General features: G+C 39.7%; 1 protein-coding gene across 1 annotated transcript; it reads right to left on the reverse strand.

The window, feature by feature from the left end:
• Positions 1 to 105: 105 nt before the first annotated feature.
• Positions 106 to 22,812, reverse strand: srpx (sushi-repeat containing protein X-linked). The gene is made up of 10 exons (XM_036541290.1): positions 22,744 to 22,812; positions 13,144 to 13,200; positions 10,095 to 10,286; positions 8,303 to 8,479; positions 6,854 to 6,980; positions 6,480 to 6,601; positions 5,651 to 5,830; positions 2,288 to 2,421; positions 1,544 to 1,665; positions 106 to 401 (listed from the first exon to the last, which is right to left on the reverse strand). The coding sequence occupies exons 1-10, from the start codon at positions 22,808 to 22,810 to the stop codon at positions 218 to 220; spliced, it is 1,362 nt and encodes a 453-aa protein (XP_036397183.1). The 5' UTR covers positions 22,811 to 22,812; the 3' UTR covers positions 106 to 217.
• Positions 22,813 to 24,591: the final 1,779 nt, after the last annotated feature.

The following is a 24,591-nucleotide window of genomic DNA, read 5'->3' on the forward strand; positions in this document are numbered from 1 at the left end:
ACCCCATGGTGAACTTTCTGCTAGACTTCTCCCTCCACCCTGTCTGTCCTGATAGACTCCTCCCCCCACCCCATCCTTACTACTAGACTCCTCCCCCATCCTGTCCTTACTGCTAGACTCCTCCCTACACCATCTTCTCCCCATTAGACTCCTCCCCCACCATGTCCTCACTGCTGTCTGACAGTGATGTGGTGATGAGCTGGGTGGGTTGGGCTGATCAGGGCTGGCAGGACTGGCCGGCCTGCTGCTGGATCACCATCTCGTCCTTTCGCAGGGGGAAGGTGTCAATGGTGGTGAAGAGCTCTGCCGCAGTGATGGGGAAGGTGTAGCGCATCTTGTCCACGCCCTGCTTATCGACCAGCACCATGTTAAAGCTGTTATGGGAGATCTGCAACAGCAGCCTGTCAGACACATCATTTGAACAGAGTTTAACTCAAATAGGTTATACTTTATGCGGTGTGCAGAAAGCAACGTTACTTAAACAGTTTACAAGATACTAAACTCATAACAGGAGCATTACCCAGTATGTAGCCAAATGAACACACTAACCATATGTATAATAAAAAGTAGCCTCAACAATACCAGTACATAATAATGAATCATAATAATATCATATGTGATAAACAATAATGGCATAACTAGGTCTTAATATCTGTAACAAGTAGTGACAATGATATAGTACAAAAGGTACTGAAGTGAAGGGCAATGGCTACAGGCCAATCTAAACTAGGGAAACGGAATTCCTCCAAAGCGCTAACATTAGCTACTGATGCACTGTGTAAATGAATATCTACTCTTTAAATCAAGGATTATTTGAAATAACATATCTAGCCTTTCAGTACATATTCTGCATGGTTGACATTGACCCATTAGCACCACTACTTTAGACACCTCAGTGAAGAGAATGGTCTATGCAGAATTAAAAGCAGTCTCAGATAATGGGATAGGGTGGAGGACATTACAGCTAGACAAAATGGTGAACATTAAAGCTAGATAGGATGGAGAACATTATGGCTAGACAGGATGGATTACATTATAGACAAATAGGCAATAACAGAGACTGAAGGACATACAAATGCCTGCTGTTTCAGTGCACAAAAATGATACAAATTCTAGCTAGATACTTAGCAATCCTTAACTTCAAATAAGTTTAAGTGTGTAAGCTTAGTGTTAATGTATTCACAGTCCATTAAACTATGACAATATATGTATGGTACAGAAATATACCACTGATTTCAAATAATTCTCAAACTGCACAATAGCAATTTTCCAAATCAGTTCCAAAATCAGACAATTAAATTATTAAGTCCACACCGTGGAATACAGATATTTTTTGCAAGATTTTGCAAGCTAACCTTTAACACTTCACAAAAAAGAGCTTATCACACTAAAAAATAATAATAGGCATGTGCATCAAAACTAAGATGAACTAACATAAGACACAGAGTATTATTGATCAGGTTGATCATATTTGTACCAGATTTCCAGGGTGTGTTATTCATCAAGTAGACTGGGTGTTAACAGAGGCCTGTGTTATTTGTACCTGAGCTGCAGGGCTAGGCCAGGGGGGATGAGTCTGTGTCGGATGCGGCCGATCTGTGCTGGGTAGGTCCCAACCAGCTCCACCACCGTCACGTGCCTCAGGTCCAGCCCACACTGTGCGTGCTGGAACACAGCACAGACATCACATGTACACACATACTCATATGCATTCACTGCCTGTCCTTAATACCAAGTATAGACCATGAGGCCCAAGTGTCCCCTTTTTAAATGAATTTGCAGATTTTCTTTCTTGACCACATATCACAGCAGATAAACTGCTCATTGTAGTGGTCTTTAATGTTCAAATAGACCTATGATCCTTTACAAATGGTCTCTAATCTAATTCTCTCTCTCTAACTTGGCAGACAATAAGTGTACATTAAGTACCTCACTGAGCACCACAAAATGGGAGACAGGAACTGAAGTGACATTAACAGCATCAGTGGGACACATTTTGTCTATGTTATTACTAAAAATATTACTCATGCATGTGAATATTACATGTAATACCTTTACCTTTTGTAAAGTGCATTGTTGGTGCTTTAGCAATGTAACACTTTGTTTTGTGAAGTCACATTGTTTTTGCTGAGAGATTGATGTGACTGCTGGTGACTGTGACGTGACGTGCAGTCTCTCTGTAAATTAGTGGCATTCACTTGGAAACCTGGAATTGGGATAAACCCTTCTCGAGGTGAGACCTGGGGAGTAAGCCCTCCCCCCTCTCCCTTCCTCTCTGGCTTCTCACCTGCAGGTTGGTCATCTGAAACCTGTAGTAGTGATTGGCAGCTGTCGGGGCAGACACAATTAGCACGCGCCGCTTCTCATAGAACTGGTCCAGCAGGGCAGCCGCCGTGCGCACGCCCACGTTGATGTTCATGGCTGCAGGTCGGCAGGGCACAGGGACAAATCATGCGAGAGCACACAACAATCACTGCAAATATGGCCACCACTCCATGCAGACATCATCATTACTAGAAGTTTCCCAATTATTTCACTGATGTTGTTATTATTATCATTTTTTATTTTTTTGTTTTGCATATCCTCAATATTTACTTTACTGGTGTAATGACAAGAATGAAAGGAAGTTTTCTGTCACCTTTATCAATTAAATGTGTAATGTATGATACGCACAAATTCATCATCCAAGGGTAACAGTTTGTATAAATATGTTGCTCAGAAATACTTCTCTAATGGAAGTCAAGTAGCTTCTTGGCTGTACCAGCTGGTAGGCTACAGAAACACATACTGTATGTTAATTACCTAATTAGCTGGCTATTTTTTCTAGCTGCCTTGTGTAGTAATAAGCTATCTGGTTAAAATAACATGCTAATCAGCTGTAATACACAGCTAGCAATGTGATGATAACCAGCTAGCTAACTCATAATAATTAGCTAGCAAATTAGCCAGCTCATCACACCTGTGGATAACACAGCAATCAGAACTTTGCTTGTTGGCTTGCAGATGAATATTTTTTTCACTGTAAAATGCTTGCAAGGACTGACAACCAAATACGTGAACTTATTTAGCAGAGTTTTTTCTGTCACTGAATGCCAAGACTGACAGATATTGGGTAAGGACAGAGGTTATGCCCAAAGTGAACGTTAACATTTAAACCTCCCCCACTCACTGGTTTATACGATGATGTCAGAAAGTGAGGGGGACAGGAGAGAGGGAGTGGATTAAGACCCTGCCAATCAGTCAGGGTTCCAATCAGAGTGCTGCAATGCAGTACTTTCCAGCTCTCTTTAGGCGAAAAAACATACAGGTGGGACACATAGGTGGGAAAATATTCGATAAAGACAGTGGTTCAGGGTCTAAGAACACTGTGGCCCACCAAGAGCAGGGTTTTCTAACCCATCCCTGTGCTACAGAACTGCATTTGTACACACTAGTCTCAGAGAATAAGCTTTACTCTGGTGAATGGAAAATTCTGGCTGCAAAAGAATTTACTCCGTCGTGTATCTCTGAACTTTGTCTTAATTTCAATTATTTTCAACAAAGTAGTTATGTTTAGGCATTTCCAAATAAATGTGCTACATAGGTCCAACACATGTTTAGAGCAGAGGTGTAAGTATCACCTTTCTAGTTTGTTATTACCTGAAAGTATGTTGTATTATTTTAACAACGTGTTGCTTAGCATTGCAAGGATTCACATAGTATTGTACAGCAATCCCATAATTGTATGTTATTGCTTTAGTGTCATGAGTGCTAGCCAAATTAGTCGGTAGTTTAGACTTCCCTCTCTCAGCTGGCTTCTCATTCTCTCGAAAACTGAGTAGGACATTTACTGGGTGTATTTGTGCTAAAGTAGCAGTGGATGTGACAGCCTTGTTTCTCAGTCTTGTACAAAGACTCAGTTGTATAAAGACAAGGGAGTCTATCTGCAGAAGTCAAGCCCTACAGGAGGGAGGCCCTGACACATCACTATCCCATATAGCTACTGTTAACGTAATGAACTATGAGCTATGAACTATGAGCTGTTGTTAATTATATTTACCAGCGCTGGTTTTCACAGGGCTGCTACTTGGCTCAGGAACTATTTCACAGATAGAGGCCAATGTATTAATGCAGGGGGTCATAAATCAAGTTTCCTTTTGATCAACAAAGGAGTTCTTCAAGGATCCATTCTGGCTCCAGTTATGTTCTCTATTTTCATAAATAATTTAGGAGAAACTATGCAGTCAGAAAAACTATATCTGTATGCGAATGATACTGTCATTTTACACGGTTCCTTCTTCCCTAACTCAGGCTGTTAAAAATCTCTAGACTGTAGTTCACTCATTAAAACCCATGTTACATGATCCTAAATTAGTCCTGAATGAACAAGATGTTTTAATAGAAACATCAGTTTAATGTGCCACATCTCCTGCTGCTGCTTCTGTGGCAGTATATTCATGAGCTAATGAATATTTATTGATGCTGCAGTTCTTTTTCCGTAAGAGGGAGCAAATGCCCAATTTCCACAAAGCAGGGGTCAATGTATAGAGTACTGAGCAGCCTCCCAGTCCAAGTGAATGAGTGAGTAAGTCCATACTTCACTCAACATCATGTAAATTACAGCATGTACTGTATCTGTGGACAGTGGGTAAGGGTGTTTTTTGGAGCAGTTGCATTTAAGAAATACTCCCCTGTCATCATTTCAGTGACTTTGGAGAAGCCACGGCCTCTGGAAATAATGTTGAAATCATCATGTTTGCAGTGTTGATTCACATAGTTTAAACAATCTCAAAGTGGGTTTTTCATACTTTATTTAAATCACATCCTCTCCCACCCTGATCTTTCCCACTAAAGCGTCAAGCATCATTTGAAAAGCCACAATGGAAGATTTTATGCAGTTTGCACTCAAACTCCTACTGGAGACAGTTAACAAAACAGCTTTTCACCAGGTTTCCCAGCAAGGAGAAGGAACTAAGAGGGACCAAGCTTGGTTTCTACAACTAGATTCCCTGGGAAATAAGCAAGCGGTGCAGGGTTCTATGCCCTACCTTAAAACAGAAGAGGGAAAAGACCAAGAACGCTTTTCTTGTGGTGGATAAACTGTAAATAGATGGGCAGCTCTTCCAGGCTAACACCACCACACCCTGGCTCTTCTGAGACTTGCTACACTAAGGCTAGCAATTAGCAAACACAAATGTATACCTTTCTGCGAGAACAACAACCACTTACTTACCTGTGACTGCTTATTTGAATCTGTTCCCACTCTCACACAAGCAAGCACAGACAAACTTCTCTCTCTTTCTCACTGTTTGTATATTATTCTGTATTTAGGTTCAGTGTTTATCTATTTATGTTTGTAGTTTCTGTCTGTCTGTGTGTGTCTGCATGTACATTTATATCATTATTAAGAAAGGAAAACTGGCTGTTATTTAAGAACTCTGGATAAAAGGGGGAATCCTTTCAATGTACTGTTTAGGATTCTCCTCTCACGGCTCCAGTGATGACAGTGGTAATAACAACAACATTCATTTACATCCCTGACACATCTCACTTGTAAAGTTTGTGAGATGGTAGATGGCAGTGATTAAGAATGGGGCAAACTCATTACCCTGTACCGGCAGTGTAAACAGTAAGTTTATGTTGAGAAGAGCAATGGACGGGGCATACGTACGTGAACAGGACGTCTCGGTGCCAGACCAGGTCATGCCGTACTGGCACACCCTCGCGCCGCTGCCCTGCAGCTCGTACCCGCCCATACAGGTGAACTCACAGGTGGCACCGTAGTTATCCCCATCGCCATCACACTTCATGTAGCCATTGTCGGGAGGGGTCAATGGGTTGCAGCGCCGTACTGCAGAACAGAGGAACGGTCACAAGGTCACTGCAAATTATTCCCATTTACCTGACTCAGGTGGGACTGAAGGAAACAGGACTGTTTTATCTGCCCTGAATATATTTCAGGTTTATGTAACACTGAATTTTAACATGCCATTATATGTTATATTAGACTAAACTGTGTATGATGGCTGTTATTTTTCTTGTTTTGTGCTTTTTTCCTGTGCTCCAAGAAGGAAAACCTCATTTTGGATAAAAATCAACTCAACTCTTCCAAATGAAATCTACTCAGATCTCCTGTCTACAATTTCTACAAATCTGTACAAATTTTATTTACAAATCTTACTTCCTTTGGTATACGCATGGGCTTTACATACTTTGGAGTATGTGTGGGCTCACCCCTGGCTTCAATCAAGACTGACACGACATCTTAAGGGAATGTGGTATTGAATCCAAAATACAAACTCTTCCAATTAATCATGCATCATATTCACATGGCCCACCTGTTTTCTCTTATCATGACATTTTGACTGAATCCTCTGCACCATATACAAAATAGTGTTTGCAAAATCAGAAACAGATATTAATAAAAAAAAATCTCATCTGAAAAGACCACATCAGAGCTGAAGACAGGAAGGCCACATCTAAGGTTCCGAATGACAAACCTCGCACTCGCACTGAGAATCTGCAGGAGGCTTTGTTCCCCGCGCGGTCGAACACTGTGTAGGAGATCTTGTGATCTCCTTCTGGGAACTCAGTCCCAGGTGGCTTCCCTTTCAGAATTACACTGCAGGAGCAAAGAAGCAGAAGTTTGTCAGTGCTGTCTATTCATCAGGAATGAAAGCACGCACCCTGACTCTCTGCCATTGGCCCTCAGTATATATACCCAAACTGAGAAACTGCAAAAAGTTTAACAATCTAATAATTAGGAAAGCCACAAGTGAGAGTAAGTTGATTATTACAGTCATCTTATCACTGATTAGGAAACTCTCTGCTTCTCTAGACCACACGTGTTGCTCCCTGCTGTGCTGTTACCCACTCTGTGAGGATGCCATCTGCTGTGTCCTTGCCCTCCGGCGTGTCCCAGGTAACCCGCACCGTCAGCTTCCCTGGTTCTGCCGTCTTGTCCTTTATGCTGGGGCATTTGATCACAGGCGGCTGTACATCTGGAGAACAGGGAGACAGAGAGCATGACGAACCCCATTTATGACAAATAGCGCCGGGTGTCAAAGGAGGGAGGTCCTCAGAACCATCAGTACTGAAATCATCTGTCCCCTGAAATATCAAAACTCATTCTCTAAATAAAAACATAGCCATTTGTTCTATGAAATATCAAAACTTATCTTCTAAATCATCAACGATGCAAACTTAGGGGTCTGCCCCACAAAATATCAAAAATAATCTTTCAAATTCCATGTAATATAAAACAGCTGACTCATTTCTAATTAAATTTTATTTATTTTTAATTTTAATTCAGTTGAATTTCATTTATCAAACAGAAACGTTTTTGGTATGAATATATAAAAGGGTCCAAAATAAGATGAAGAATTGTGAAATGTGGGAGTGCTGGTTTCTGAGCATTATCAGAGAGTGGGACCATGGTTTAGCAATGAGAGCAGTAGTCTCTGCACCTCCAGATCAAAGGTTTGAGCTCATGGTCCTGAAGATAGAAAGCATCACTTTTCACTAGTCTCACACTATGAAAGCTGTGATTAACGGAGACTGACAATAGCACAGTTTTATGGCCATAAACAGCCATGTCCCCGTGGACATGGAGAGATCGCAGCCTCCAACTTTCTGTTTTTGTCTTCTAAACGTTTGGCTTAAGAAAAACACAGTTGATGGGCAACTTTTCACATTTCCACTGAAATGTATGCAGTGCCTTTCTCATCCCAGGCCTTTAAAAGATGGGGGAACCTGATAAAAACTGAGATACAAATAAAAATATCTGAAGTAATTTCAAAACAGAGGACTGAACTAACCTGCTAGACAGACAGATACATAGTGCAGTAGGTAACACTGTAAGGAGGCAGCTTATTTCCAGACTGAGAGGTTAGTAACTTACACTACATTAAATTACATATTCGTATCATACGGATATCCATATCAAAGAAAATAGGGATTATTTCTGGTGTTCCACAAGGATCTATTCTTTATCCTATCCATTTACATTTACACTAATCATTTGGCAAACACTTTTATCCACAGCAACTTACATTGTACATGCTTCCACTGAGCAAAATAATTTCTGTCAGCTTCCAGGGAGACAACACACAGTTATACATTTCTGTGGTGTCTCGACAGTGCTTTTAATCCTTTAATCAGCCGCTCACCTACTACTCTCTTATACTTTCAACACTAATCATTGTGTTAAACTCTCATGTTCTATCAACACTAATCAGTGTTTCATTCTATAATCATAGTGTTTTACTACTGACAACCTCACATTCTTATCACTTACAGTCAGCTGCTTTTCAGAGAAACTCACCCACACAAGCAGTCTGGCCTCCTGTCCAGGCTTTGTTGCTCATGCAAGTGACAGTTCGCTCTCCCTTCAGCGTGTACCCAGGTGAGCAGAAGTACTCACACCTGGAGTTAAAGTAGGAGCCATCAGAACACTTGTAGCCCCCGTTGGATGGCATGGTCAGCTTTGGACAGCGGATCTCTGCAAGAAAAATGTGGTGTAGTGTTAGTGAACAGGGCTCATAATCCAAAGGCTGTCCATTTGGTTCCCTGGTGGAGCGCTGCCATTATACCCTTGCGTGAGGTGCTCTCCACATGGCCTGAACTGTTTCAATGAAGGACATGTAACTGTAAGTCGTGTAACTCAGTCTGGATAACAGTGTCTGAGGTGCAAGTGCAATGTAATGTAAAGATAAATATGTCACATGCTGAACGACTTCACTGGGGTTTATTTTCAAATACTTACTATGTTCATTTCATGTTGCATAGCGTGACGGCTATCACTATATCCTTAAATATTGCAGTAGTTGTATACATGAGAGAGGTTACTCTAGGATGACATGATGAGACATGTTAAACGCTCCTGCCTTTGTGTGCCAGCAGGAACACAAAACGAATGTTTAAGATTCAGGAAAAACAACTTTCTTTGCATTTGAACACTGTTTTATTATTAGCAAGTAAGGAAAATTGTGTTTTTCACATAAACAGTTTTTTTGTACCAGAAGAATATACTTTGGCATAATAATTGGCTACCATCAAGTAAATATTTTGTAAGTATTTCATCTTATATGACAATCTGAATAAAGGCATCTGCTAAGCAAAAATGTAATGCCATGATCACTAGATCACTAGCTAACAATATTTGCATTTGCTCTTTCAGTGCATGCACAGATGGCTAGCTAGTTCACAATCTGGTTATACTGATGAACACAAAGAGGAGAGGGTCATTCCTCTCTTCTTCTAGCAAGGTAGCAAGCAACTACATGTGATTATATTGTAATGCCCGTAAAATAAGCAGTTAGCAGACTAGATATCTTTAAAGTGACTAAACACGTGACATACAGTAGTATCTAGCTAGCTAGCTGGCTGGCTAAGCACCTAGCTACAAAACTAACACAAAACAGCTCGCTAACTTGCCAGAGAAAATTTATGCTTTTGTTAACTTAGTTTGTGCTAAATACCTTATATTTTGTCAGGCATTCTGTTAAACATATTTAAACTAACATTAACTTCAGAGAACACTACCTTTACCAAAAAAGATTCACCAGTGTGGGGCTAGTCATACAGTCTTATGAGATATGCTTACGGAAAGAGCCAAGACAGTCCACAGGACTCCATATAGTGTCACTAACTAGTATCTTATGTAGGAGGAGTAACATTTTAAGCTTCATTTGGAGAGGTTAAAAATATTGAATAAGCTGTCAGACAACATTTGTCTTGGCATTCATATTTCTAGGTAATGGTACAATGAAAAAAAAACATTCAAAAATTGGGATCCTCACCAAAAGGCAACAGAATCAAGGGAAGGTCTGCTCTTGTCCTACCTACCTTTGAATCTCCCCGTCCCTAAGGCTAATTTTAACCTTTAATCCCTGCATCACTAAGACTCATTGCATTTCCTCTCATTCAAGACCTGAGTCACAGCACATATGCATTTACTTCCACTTGATATTACCACAAAAGGTAAATGTTTTGCAACACTGGCATTTTAATTATTGCCATAATGAACTTGTAATCTCTAATTAATCCCGTGATGAACCACAGCATATGAAATATTCTGCCCTCCACTGGAGCGGCATGCATCGAGAGAGCAGTACCTCTGCAGGCGTAGTTCCCTGACCAGTGCTTGCTGGCCATGCACACCACCTCTGGGTGTCCCTGCATCTCGTAGCCTTTGTTGCAGTGAATCTTGCAGCGAGCGCCCATCACGTTCCTGTAGTGCTCTCCCCGGGGGGTCCGGCAGCTCACCTGCCCGTGCTTCACCTTAATAGGAGCACACCAAGGTGTTCCTGTCACAGGGGAAAGAGAGAATGGTATCTTCCACACAATGATATCCAGTCACCGATGCGTTAATACCCCTTGGAAAAGTTCGGTGGTAGACACCCTTACCCATAATCCTCCTATTGTGACCCTCACCAACTCCATTGAAACATCTTCTGAGACACTTGTAAGAGCACAAGTACAAATAAATTCCATCAAAAGTGAATGACAGCCTAACACCACTTGAAAAAGTAATATATGCAATATGTACAGTAATAAAAATACATTTAATATTCTTTAAAATTTAAAAATGAACCAAAATATATCAGTTATTGCCAGTTTCACGTGTGCATGTTTTAAGCAGCAAGAATTGATATATTAATATAAAATATATCTTTATTTATTTTTTGAATTTGGAATTCCCAATATGTTTGACTCCTTTTCTCCCAGCTTGGAATGCCCAATTATATCCTTAAATACTGCCCCTATTGCTGCAACCCCTACTGTCAACGCGGGACAAATACATTCTCTCCTACAAAACACACGATGTCAGCCGCCACTTCTTGGCACACTGCAGCTCCCATGCTAAGCTTGTGCAGACTTGAGTCAGAGGAGGACACCTCATACACAGCTTTATGCAGGGAGAGCTACAGATTCCTGATCGACCAGAAGGGGTTGCTATTAGGTAGGTAGCCAAAACCTGTGGCTGCCATACCCTCGCCTACACAAATTCAGCCGCTATGGACTCCCGGCTATCCTCGGCTGATGACATGGCTGGGATTGAACCAGAGCTTTAGTGCTCAGCCTTGCGCTTGCAACACCAAGCACTTTTGCCAGGTGAGCCACTTAGGAGCCTCTTAAAATATGGATTGTATATCCTCATATGTAATTATTGACAAAGGAAAAGACAGAGTGAGCTTTCCCCATAACTTACCTCCCTCTTCACCACCTTCACCTGCATCCCCTCATTTGAGAAACACCCAGAGCAAGTAGAGAAGAGTACACGAAGTAACTATAGTAACCATAAGATCCATCTTTCCATGCATTCTTCTTTTTTGAATTGTAAATAGAAAAACAAGAAGGCGGCTATTGTTTTCTATTTTGGAACCTACTTAGAACCTGTGCTTTTCAACGTATACTTTGAAAAACCATTTGGGATTTTTATTTCAATCTCATTTTTAAATATTGTCTTAAATGTTGTCTGTAAACAAAACATTATAAATTGGATATTTAGTATGATAGAAGTAAATACACCTTAATATTAAATATTAAAAATAAATATTTCTGCTGCTGCACAGAAATGTTTAGTCACAGTGGTGCCTAATGGCTTAAATTTGATTTTTCGGCAGAATTTACAGCATACATGGCTGAAGATGGTATGAGACAGCCATTACTACCTGGTATGAGATGATATGAGATTGTCATTACTACCTTGCAGTCTAGAGATGTTTGCATAGGCAAAATAGTAAATTAACTAAATTTTAACACAGCTAACACGTGTAGGATGCTGAAACTGGTAAAATATAAAGTTAGCCTATATATCTACAAATGTGACTGTCATTCTGCAATGTAACTAGAAGCAACCAACAATGTAACTAGAGTCTTGCCTTAAAAATAGGCAGTAAAATTTTAAAATAAATTCTGTACGCAACAGGTAGCCAATGCAAAAATGATAAAACTGGGATGATATGAGATATAAGGATATATGGATATATGTTCTCCTGTTCAGTCTTGTTAGGAGCCTACCAGGAGAGTTTTGCAATGGCTGGTCAAAACAGCATTAAAGGAGGACAAAAGGAATCCAGCAACATTCTCGCAGATAATATTTAACTCCTGTGTTGAGGGATCTGCATTCTAATTTTAGTAATCTAATGAAGAATATGGCATATATTATATGGCATATATATGGTATGAAAGTAAAAAAGTTGACAACAATCCAAACTAAAAATGCCACTTTCTTGTTTTTCTATTTGTGATTCAGAAAAGAAAAATGGATGGACAAAAAGTACCAGGATCTTATACTCTCAGTGGTTCTCTGCGTCAAGACACATCAGTGGACAAATACCCAGTGCACCCCTGAGCTTTGAGCTCCTGTTCAACTGGAACAGGATCCAGTGACATGTTTTCCAATGTTTTTGTACAACAGGTTACCTCAGCCAATTAATATCTGTTAAAATTTCAATCAATATTTACCATATTAATCTTAGTTTGATCAAAATGGGCTCATTTACATGTATAATTCACTATGACTTGGTGGTACACTATAATGCCATGCTTCTATCATTCTCTTTGGTGAGTGAGTGAAGAACACATTTTAGGCTCCACAAAACAGCATCTTACATTCTAGGCTTTAGTTGGCAGAATATTTAAAATTCCATGTAAACTTGCCTGGTGTATGGAAAATGACATGAGAAAAAACTAGAAATTCTGTCATGGTTTACCTCAGAGAAAGCATGGCATGTAATTGGAAAATGAAACCCTACATTTTGGAATCTGAATTATTTTACTGGTCTCTTTTACTGAGCCTGGTGTGGAGTCTTGGTCTGACCACTGCTGCCACTAGGCAAGACTAGAAACCCATCAGAATGGGGTGGGATGAAGTTACGAGATTAGTTCTGTGTGCTGTCTGTTTTTTCATTTGATGACTTCTGTGCATTGAGTGCCACTCTAGATTTTATTTAAGCTACCATTCCAATAAACACATCCATACATGTACAAATGATTGCCTAAGCTAAGTCCCTACCTGACAGTGCTGCCAACACTGCAGTCATAACTGCTTCCGCTTGCTATTTCCAGCTCAAAGCCCAGGGGTGGCACTGGCTGCAGAGAGACCACCCATGATTGTGCAGTGGAAACTAGCTGTCAGCCGTTAGTCGAAGCGTTCACCTTTATATCTATGTGCATACGAGTCCTCATCGTCTCCATACGATGAATACCCCGACCCTGGAACAAGAAAGTAATTACAAGGAGAAACAGATGCTGAGGAATTGTCAAGCTCAAAAGGGAGATGCTGTGAGCAATTCCTCACATGTTAGTTGGTGGAACATGGAGCCTGTGCTCATGGCCCACACTGCTGGCTGCCAGAGGCAGGAAGCCTTTGAGAAAACCTGGCGAAGCACAGCATTTCCTCATTCAGGAGCCACACAGTTTCAGTTAGAAGAATCTGGTGACTAATGCATACTTACTACGATCTGTGGTACTTTCAGTTGCTATCCTCATGTAACCATCCGGCAAAAAGCATGATGCTTACAAGAGCAGGAAATGAGTTGGCACCATTTTGTGATACTGATTCACTAAGCATTTTCATTTCTTTCAGCATTCAAAACACAATTTATATCACCAGATTTCAAAGTGCAAGGCTAAAACTTGCAATATTTTAATATTATCCAGCATGTAGTGGATAATTCCTAATACTGACTAAAAGATCCACTTACAGACTAAGGGTATTGAGATGCTATATCTGCAGTTTCCACAACTTGCAGCAGACTGCATCTCAGTATGGCTTTTATTGACTATTATGATTATACATTAATATTTTTGACATGCTGGATAGTAATAATATTGTCAATAATCTATCTTGCTCTTGTACTTTCCATCGCCAGAACATTATCACTCCTCAGAACTGCATTAAGTGACTATAATTCCTTTGTCAACCCAGGACAGAATATACAGTGCATGATGACAGATGTGTAAGTACAATAAATCATCGTTGCTGTCATCTCCCGGACTGTGATCAGAGAAATCTTCTTAAAATATATTTGTTGTAGCTACTTGTCACCAAGCACCTCCAGCACGTGACTCTTTCTATAATGTGATTGGATAATTGGTGAAGCATTTCTACATAGCATATTGTATGTTTGTCTTTTTTTAATTTGACGATGCAAAAATAATCACCATAAATTCCTTCAGTGGTGAGCAGAACATTTCTGCTCCTTCATGTGCAACTGTAAAGATAGGTTTATTAAGGTGGTGCTACACAGCAAAGGCCGTGCATGCACTACCAGAATTCAGTATCTGAGAGGAGTTCTCAGGAAAAGTTCCCAGGGAATACTGACTCATCGTTGACGCATGGCAAAGCAAGTCCCTCTTTAAGGTCTACTCCACTCAGTATGCAAAAGCAGCAGAATTTCTCACTACAGTTTTGTCCGGATGTAGAATATCCACAACACAGCTTAGAATACAGACAGTAAAAATACAATTGGCTAGCTATTACAGTCGAATTAGCATAGTGTAAAAAAAAACAATACAAGGACTTTTTTAAGCATAGCGTAAGTGCCCTCCTGCTTAACCCAATTAGTATCCAGAGTACACCCATAGGCCCCTGCACCACCTTCATTGCATCTCTGCTTCAAACCACACCACCAGCTGTCCCTACTGAACTTTAACCTTATCTGTATATTAATCACCGTGCCTGATGTACCTCTAGTTTAGGACACAGACAGTACACTTGTGCCTGATTTCCTCCATCACTGCCTTACTCATTGTGAATCTGAATGGGTTGATTTAAATCGCTAGGACTTCTGGACTGAATGAGTACAGATAAAGTATGCTTCAATGCTTCCATTTTAAATAAGAGTTGCACAACAGCTCAGTATACTTCCAGTATTCTAAAAAAAAAATAAAAAAACTTAATTTTGGACCCTTTATTAGGATTCAAGTAGCCTGTATACTTTCTACACATACTGGGCTCCACAGGAATCCATTTATTGCCAAACACTACAGCACCCTATATCTCATGGTATTCAACTGTATGTCAATGACAAGTTAGCAGTGTATACATTGGCAGTGTACCAGAGTGGTTAAGGAGTAGGGCTAAAAAACTGCTAGCTCATTTCCCCCCCAGGGCACTGCTGCTGTAGCCTTGGGCAAGGTGCTTAACCCAGAATTACCTCAGTAAATATTCAGCTGCATAAATGGATAACATATAAAAAAAAAGGTAACCTATGTAAGTCATTCTCGATAAGAGTGTCTGCTAAATGCCAATAATGTAATGTATATCACTTAAAGTACAGAAAAGTGCTACAAGTACAACGTCACAACCTGTAGAATGGCTGCCGTTTAATTTTCATATAGGGCAGAAAAAGAAACAACTGCTTATAGATAAATATATGCAGATTACTGATGTCACACTTCTGTAAGACTGCAGTTGTCTGTCATTAATAGAAGGTCAAAAGAAACATACTGAGATTCATCTGGGAGCAAGATTCCAGAAAACACCCACTTTCTCTCAGGTTTCAATGGGCCAAACATGCAGCCCTGATAGAGAATCCAGTCTTCCGTCCAGACTATTCCCACTGGCACAGCTGTCATCATATCATCCTGTTGTATTTCTCTGTCATGTCACAGCACACACTATTAAGTCTACCTGCTTTTACAACTTTTGCATCTGGCCCATTCCCTTTATTTTATAATGATGCAGTTTCTTGCCGTAGCTGGAATCAGTGCCCGGTGTGCATGGGCAAGAGCAGGCTATCTCATTTTTGGAGGTGACAAGCAGTGTTCATTATTGAACAGGAATCTGAATCACCTGTTGCCCAGTTTCTGTGCACTGTGTGCCATTTCCTGAGAATGTGCCTGACTTTCTGCACTTTTCAGAATGTGTGTAGGGACATTTCCTTGTGACAGAGTAACAGTTTTTTACTTTTAACATTCTTTTTATAATTTCGGACATTGAGAGATGTGTGACAAATCCTTAAAATGAAATTCCATGTCAACTGGCAATTGTCACAAACATGGTTAAAAGATTTCAATACATCAGAAAGATGAAAAGCCAAACACTTAGGTTAAAGGAATGGCCAAGGAGTATGTCACTGTCAGTCCCACCAATCACGTTTATATTATTGTCATTTAGCAGACCTTGTTATCCAGAGCGACATACATAGGTCACAATTTTATCCATTTAAAAAGTTAGATATTTACTGAGGCAATTGCAGGTTAAGTACCTAGGCCAAGGCTACAAGAGCAGTGCCTCAGCAGGGAATAAAACCAGCAAACTTTTCTTTATAAGCCCTGCTCCTTACCACTACGCCATACTGATGCCCAACTATCATGCTTGGCACCTGTTTTGTTCAAGGGTTATTTGCAGAGTAGAGACGTAGACTACAGAGAAAAAAAGTTTTATTTCAATCTGTTCTGGGGCAATGTGCAAATTTATTTGCTCCAGCCAATTAACTCCACTTGAAAGAAATGCTTCTTGACATAGTTCTTGATGTATCTCATTTCCTCTGACTATGTAATTTTTTTGTTCTGTACCAAAGAGCTCCTAATAAGCTCATAATTCTTAAAATCATACAGCTGACAACTACGATGTAATTATTCACACGCCTGTGCTGATTCCACCAAGATTGCTAAGATTAGAGTGTCTACAGGGATACCTTGGGATACATGATCACAACTAAAATACAGGTTGAGAACCCCATAGGGGCTTGTAATTATAACTATAAGCCTCTAATAAAAAATAATAATTGGCTAATTGAGTAATAATTGAGTTTATCCCAGTGTGCCTTCATACACTATAGCCTCTTGCTGGAACCTCTATATACACAGTTCAGGCCTGCTGCTGCATGGACCTCCATGCCAGGTAGCAACTGCACACATGTGTTCTTGTCATTAACAGAGCAGAGGGTTGCATACATAGATATAGCCTGTCTTGGTGAGATTTTCTGCATCAAAGATACAGCTAGAGTAGGGTTACACCCATACTGTATTATATCCATTACAGTAATATCATAAGGGAAAGAACCAGTCACACACTGAACAATGACCTCAGAACAGACTTGGAGCAGCAATGAAACTCCCTACACACTGTTGTGCTGTTACCCCTGTTGCACAGTAACAATGACTTTCATTGTTTTGCAACTTGCATAATAATTCAAGCCACATCAGCAAAATTCAAAGAAAAGTGCTTCGGTGAAATTCATCCAAGTCAATGTTTCACTGTTCCAAACAGGCAAAAATATACCTTGGTAAAGAAAACAAATGAATTTCAGGACAAATCCTTTCATTGTATTTGTTTTAAGTGAACAAGGCAATCTGTAATAAAAGAAAGCACCTTTCAGCAGACCTCAGAAGCTGAAGAGTATTTTATATGCAGTACTAAAGAGCACAGGACCGTCACTTCTGCTGAGTCTGAGAAAATGGAAGCAAACCCAGTCTGATCCAAGCCAATAATGTGGGTGAAGCATGCCAAGAGCATTACAAACAAGTATCAGAGGAATATGCTTCATAAAAAGTGTTCCATCTGTATTGCAGACACAGGGCTGTGTTCAGCTTGGGGAAGGATGTGAAAAATGGGTTATCAGATTTGGTAAATTGGTTATTAATTAGGTCCTGAAAAGTGAGATCAGGCAGGTTATAGCACACCAAGAAGACTAAGGGCCCAATTTTAAAGGCTTCAGTCTCTAGCACAGTGCACAATGGTCAGTTCAGTATAAATGAATTTCCACATAAACTGCATGAAGCGTGAAGCTTGCAGTTGATGTGGACATCATTTAAAGGGAACAGAAACAGGGGAGATGCGGTGGAGAAGGGGGCAACTGTGAACATCTGGTGTGGAAAGGAAGTGGTCAGTGGGATTAGAATGGTGAATGGGACTGGTTTGTTTAGCTTTGGTTAATAGTGTAGGGATTGTCCGATAATTCTCCCAGATCTTCATACAGAATTTCAAAAGTGGGCTGTGGAACAATGTTTCACGAATTGTAGGTGTGACAAAGGTGTGACCCTATTAGGACTTAAGGACTTGCATTGCCTTAAAATGTGTGTGCCCTATCACCATGACACAGTGGCATTCTGTAAAAAATTTACAATTAAACCAACAATAAGGTTAGACAAGGACAGAAGCATACCAAGTACATGGCCTTTTGAATGCCTTATGTTAATGTTAAACAACTGTTAAACAATCACTGTATTAACTTTTTTAATGCATCAAACAGTCCCACACTGATTAGCTTACATACAGGTATATATGTACATGTGTGTATGTATGTATACAGCTATGTGTATGTTTATATACAGGTAGATGTATGTCTGCTTAGTTATAGGTGTGTACAGACTAGGTAGTATGTACACTGTATAAAAGAATGGCAGCCTTGCAAATAGAAATGCTCTACAAACAGGGCCAGTAACAAAGTTTCTTTCAATGATACTCTTTCCGGCCAGCACTGGAAACTATATGTAGAATACCACAAGAATTTCCTGTGCTCTCTGATGATATATACTGTTATGTATGCTCTCTAGTGCTGACATGTAAAGAGAGACAGTGATATGAGGGTCTGCATTCATGACCTTTCATAGGGTTGGAAACATCACCAGAAAACTATGAAGGCAAAGGGTGATTTTTCTTATATTTAATAATATGGCTCAAAGTGATTCATAAACACATATGAGGATTCAAGTTTACTTTTAAAGCAATTACCCAATCTTTGAAAGCACTCGGTACAGTTATAATAATATTCATAAGTCTTATAAGTGATAGCTGAGAGTCACCAAAAAAACATCAAGTTCAGTTTCTGAGACGTTAACAGCTGAAAAAAAAAGATTTGGAACAGTAAAACACCGGGTGTAATTGAGGAGGTAATGATTAAATGTTGCAGGTATTCTGTTTCTAATACACGTTAGCCCAACTCCCAAATGAAAGCTAACATTTCTGTTATTTAGCAGAAATAGAAAAGTAGCAGTATTACAGTGCCAGTTTGGGGTCCAGCTTCATTTATTTACACTCTAACTAACTCTGAACTGTAAAATAAACTGGATCACTGGCTGCATTTTTTCAAGTCATTTTAGGACAGCAGATTTCAAAGAATATTCTCTCCCTGGCCAGTGGCCCTGTCCCTGTGCAGTGCTCACATGGCTTTGTGGTATGCAGCATGAGAGGAAAGACTGTATTTGTGTGCAGCACCTTTTTGCCCATTGCTTCCTTAGGGCCTTTTGCCTTTACTTTCAGCCAAACCCCTGCTTCATTCCCTGGCTTTGCTGGCAACTTCATTCCCAGAGTTCAGGTGGGCTTACATTTTGCTGAAAGCAACTGTTAACTGATGCAAAGTTTGCATAGACATTTTTTAAACAATTTTGATGTTGCTTCCCTTAAACTCAGGCCTCAACAGAGAATACAAATGAACAGCTGTGTATGGAACAGCAATTGCTGCACTTCAGATTCTACATCATTGATACAGTGGACACTCAGTCATGGCAAGAGTTAAGAAAAATCATGCTTATAAATCAAAGAGAATTGTCTCATAACAGGGGTGATCCCCAGACAAAATTAATCATAAGAAGGATTATCACCTGCAGTCATTTTAATCTAAATACATTAGATATTAACATTCAAGTTACATGTTTCTGTTAAATACATAAAGACAGATATGCAAGTAGTTACACTGGAAAGACCAAGCAATGGTTAACATCTATTCACAGAGCCACTTACTGCTATTTGTACACTAAGAAAGAGTGAATATGTAATTTCTGGAACATACTTAATTGTAACTGAATTCAATCAAAACATTATACTGGTTTAAATAGTGTTACTTTATATAACATCAAGCTTAACTGTGCTGCAATTTCCCCTCTTTTCTACAACGAATGTCACCTAAAAATGTGCATAAAACATGATTTTTATTTTTGTTACTGCTCGGTCATTGCTTTAAAAGGTTTAATCTGTAAAATTTCCTTATTCATGGATTTGTTTAAGTAAATCAGATATTAGAATCTGACATTTGGTAACTCTGTTTACTGAAGTCCATTACCAAAAACCAACAAAGTTTTTTTTTAATCATGGAAAACATATTGAACCTACAAACTGACTGTCTAGAGTGGACACTGAGCATCTTTGTAACATTTCATTTCTTGTAACTCCTGTACCAGTAAGAGATCAAATATTTTTCATTTGTATATTGTATATGTTAATTTGTATATATTATCCACATTTCAAGACTGTGGATAATATAATAATAATATAATACAATAGTTGTAATATTTTTGGTTTGTGCAAATTAAATCTTTGATCATTTTACCTGAAATTATTCAATTCTTACATCATAGAATATATAATTGATTACAATTTATGACATTTATGACAAAATAACAAAAAACTCGATCAACTGGGCACAAGGCTGTGTCTCAGGTTGAGCTCAGGAGAGAAGGGCAGAAACAAGGCATTTATTCAGCCATTGTTAAGATGAAAACACACACTTACAGTGCAAAATGAAAAGGTTTCTTTAAAGCATACAAAGACAAACAGAAAATAACCCCAAAGCTTCCTTTCACCCGAATGTGTTCACACACTCCCGTCTGTGGTTTGACAGGAAATCAGAGGTCAAGGAATCAAGCAGAGGGATGCATGCACTCTTTATGAAGGGCTGCAGAGCACCACAGACACATCCTCACAGCTGCACGCTGCTGGAGATGCCATGTGTCCTTAGCACTGTGTGTGTGTGTGTGTGTGTGTGTGTGTGTGTGTGTGTGTGTGTGTTATGAATGACGTTAGACTGGAGCCCTTCAAGATCCTGTTTCTCCTGAGCTGAGAGTGTCACTCACCTCAGATAATATGGTATCTGAAGTTCACAGAAGCCCAGTGACAACCCATAGCCATGTATACAATCAAATCAAGCTGTTAAGGTTACACTGAATGTATGCTTTTGTCCATACATTTATACACTATAATGTATTAACAGACATGTCCTGAACAATGAGTACAAATCTCCCCAAACAGGTTTAACTTTTCAGAATAATTTGATAGCTAAGTTTGCAGTGTTTAAAACACTGATGATTCAGGATTTCTTGAAGACTTATACTTAATTTGTGGCTCCTATATGACTCTATGACACGTACTCAATTTCGCAAATGTAGTTAGCAATGCACTAGCTGCAGTATTTCTCCAGCCTGGAAATTCTTCAGCATTCTGAGCAGGCAAGACCGATGAAAACGAGGTACTCCAGCTGTCGGGACGCAGCATTAACCTGTATTTACACCTGACACAGAGTGAAGCAGCCTGGAGGACAGCGTTTAAAACCAAGCCACAATTTAAGTCAGCTTGACAAGCTGTGTTTACGCTGTCACTGTAAATCTAACTTGTCTTCATGTTACAGCCTGTGTAATGTGAACTGTGTCTGAAGTCATTCTTTGCTTGGACCATCTATAACACAAATGTAGTGCCAATCCAACAGCAAAGAAGTCGCTCCAGTCACTGCTGCTTTCAGTGACACAGCAGGTTTCACTTAAGTCAAAATATTAAAATAATGTACACTAAAATGTATTCAATTATAAATACATTCTAGAACAAACTATATCATAAAATGATGGATGACTAGGAGGTCCAAAAATACCATTTCCATTTCTGAAAACATTCTGCAAACACATGAGCAAGCCAATGTGCTTATTTGATATGGATCCAGCATGTGCTTGGCAGGCAGTCAGAGTAGCTGCTGACTGATAATGCTCCAAGGCCACTCTCTACACAGAACAGCATGCTGAAAGGAAGCACTGAGCTGCGGTTAGCCCATCACCAGGGCCCCAACAGTACGCTCATCTTTCCAGCTGCTGGGTCTCTCATCCACTGCTTGAAGTCTACTTCAAGCTGCACTCAGAGCTTCACACTGACTCACCAAAATGAATTCCTGTAGGCTCACTCTTTTTTTTCAGTTTTTCACTGCACACTGAAGAATGCTATGAGGAGTGGGATCAAAGAGATAGGAGTTACTATTCCTAACCATTTTTCCATCTTCATCCTCTCTACCCTTCTGGACAACTGAAATATAGTTTCCTTACAGCTGACGTTATGGAAATAAGCCGTCCTGCCAACACACGCGTGAGGCGGTTTAACAGAAAAGCCTCTTCCAGATCTCTTAACGTATGTGTACGTCACACATTTCATACAATTCAAAAGCTGTTAAACCGTTTCACTCTCCGGGCCTTATTCATAAGCCCCTTCAAACAGGATCTTTTCCTTCACAAGTAAAATAAGTTTTACTTCATTCCTTTCACTGGCATTAAACCAGAAGTGCAACATTAAAAATCGCAATAAACCGTTTGAAATAATTTTAGCAAAACTATACTGGTTCCCTTGAGCCTCGAAATCTGAACGACAACCAAATGTATACTGTCCACGTGTTAATCTATTCACAGTTCGCAGCGCTTTCCAGCAGGTAGGGTGCGCTATGATTGCTCTACTGTAAACATCCCACTCGCTGCTTTCCCCTGCCTCAAAATATTCCACGTAAACAGGGAGACTATTGTACACTACAGTTTTGCGTTTCACATAATGCCGAACAGCTTCCAAATGTAAAGCATTAAGCTAAAATGTCCCTCTACCAGCGGGAAATGATTAGCTAGTTACATTTCCCTCCACGCGCAACAACTTAACAGCAGACAAGCATAAACCGATGCCTTTTTTCTTTCAAATGCATCATTTCACCCCTGAAGTGCAATACTGTTACTAAAGAATTGTAAAATACGCTTGCAATAAATCAGAAAAGAATATTCGACATGCCTTACCTTCATATCCAAAGCTGTAGGAAAACTGGGCACCTACGAAAAGAAAAGCAACAAGCCAGGTGTCCATATCCAAATACACTACTCCCTTACTCATCTAAGGAGAGCGGAAAAACCTCCAGAGCTATCCCTGCTTTTCTTTGACCCCGCCTCCGCAAACCACGAAACAGGAGAATGTTCGCTTAGAGTTACTAATCGAATTTGGACGCAGCCGCCGGCACACATACGCTTAATTTGGGCTCCTTTCAGCATAGTAGCAATGTGCGTTCTGTCTATATTTATGGCAGTTACAGCATATCACTTTTCGACAAACTCCCTTTTTCGTTCACAGTTACATTTTACTACTCAGAATCCAAAGCTAGAACTATTTTACTAAGATAAGAATTTGCGTACCCTCGTGGTAAATGTTTACAAACCAGGGAGATCCTCGCCCTCAATGTGACATCTCCCACGTAAACAGCATATGAGAGACGCAGTTTTGCGCCGAGCGACACCACAACTCGTTTGGAAATTTTATCAGTTTGCATTATTCTGGTATATCTGAAAGTATGCCTTTTTCGAATCAGGTTTCCGATGAAAAAAAAGTTGAAAATGGGAGCGCAAAGTTCAGATGTTGTTTTTTCTACTACTAATATTTATGCACGTCCAGGCAGCAGGCCAAATAAGTGAAAATCATCAGGTTATGATGATTTGCTAATAACATAAAGGTTAATGGACTTTTAAGTCGATTCACTAGCTATGATGATTAGTCGTGTGCTGGTCGCGAACGATCAAATCTTTTTTTCAACGAATCTTTTTCAATAGGTACTGATTCACTACTCTAAAAAATCGTTAACTTGACTCGCTTGTCAGATAGCCTCCCCGATATGCTTTGAGGGACAGCTGCATCAGCCCATCAAACCTGACCGTGAGTGGGGGAAAGGTTACATTGGGGCAGGCTGCTGTCCAAGCAGCGTATCATAACTAGTAGAGTCACTGAACGTAAACGCCCCCACATTCTTAACGAATTAGTACACAATACAATGATTCTCGTTGCAGTTTGTTCGTGCATCCAGTTATTTCCGTTCACTGAGCCTCTACTGATTCGTTCGGGGTTCCTCCAGTTCACTTTCAGTAGGCTACATCTCGTTCAGTGAATCTCCTTCAGTTCGTTCTGTGTGTTTCCCTCTCCCACCACAGGGTGACTCCATCTGTCGCCATACTGTGGAATTTAATACATAGACTACAAACTTGCTCTGTTATGGAGAGATTGCACTATGCAATAAAAAAACAAGTTTCCACTGTCATTTTAAGCGAACTACCGATGAAACTATTTGCTAGATTTAAGATTATTATAGAATTAATAGCATACTTTGTTTTTAGCATCATCATCATCCTTCGGCTGCAGCTGAAGTTTTTAGCAGTAAAGTGTAATTATGCTATAATTGTATCTAGACATTTTACAAAGGTATATATAGTTTGTCAGTCATTTCATGTTTTATCATGTAATCAGTATGTGTAGTTTGCAACCAACTGGCATTGCATAGTTGGCAGCTGCTAGCCAGAGAGCATTATCTTTAATGAGCAGGTGTTACCTGACTTCGTTAGTGTACTGGTGATTCAGGCTGGGCAGTTTTTTAGCTAGCTTTAGTTTTTTAGCTAGCTAGTAGTTAGCTATTTTTAGTTTTATAGTTAATGTGTAAATCATATACATGTACAGTATATGTATATGTATATATTACATGCTACACCTGTTAGTGTCTTTATTTTTCAGTGATGACACTTGAGCATGTTCTGTGACTTTTGGGGCAAAAGATCTACTGTACGACCTTTGTTTTTATCATTATCTTTATTCAGTATTTCACATGCAAT

The sequence above is a fragment of the Megalops cyprinoides genome, chromosome 11, assembly GCF_013368585.1.
Source record: "Megalops cyprinoides isolate fMegCyp1 chromosome 11, fMegCyp1.pri, whole genome shotgun sequence".
NCBI lineage: Eukaryota > Metazoa > Chordata > Actinopteri > Elopiformes > Megalopidae > Megalops > Megalops cyprinoides.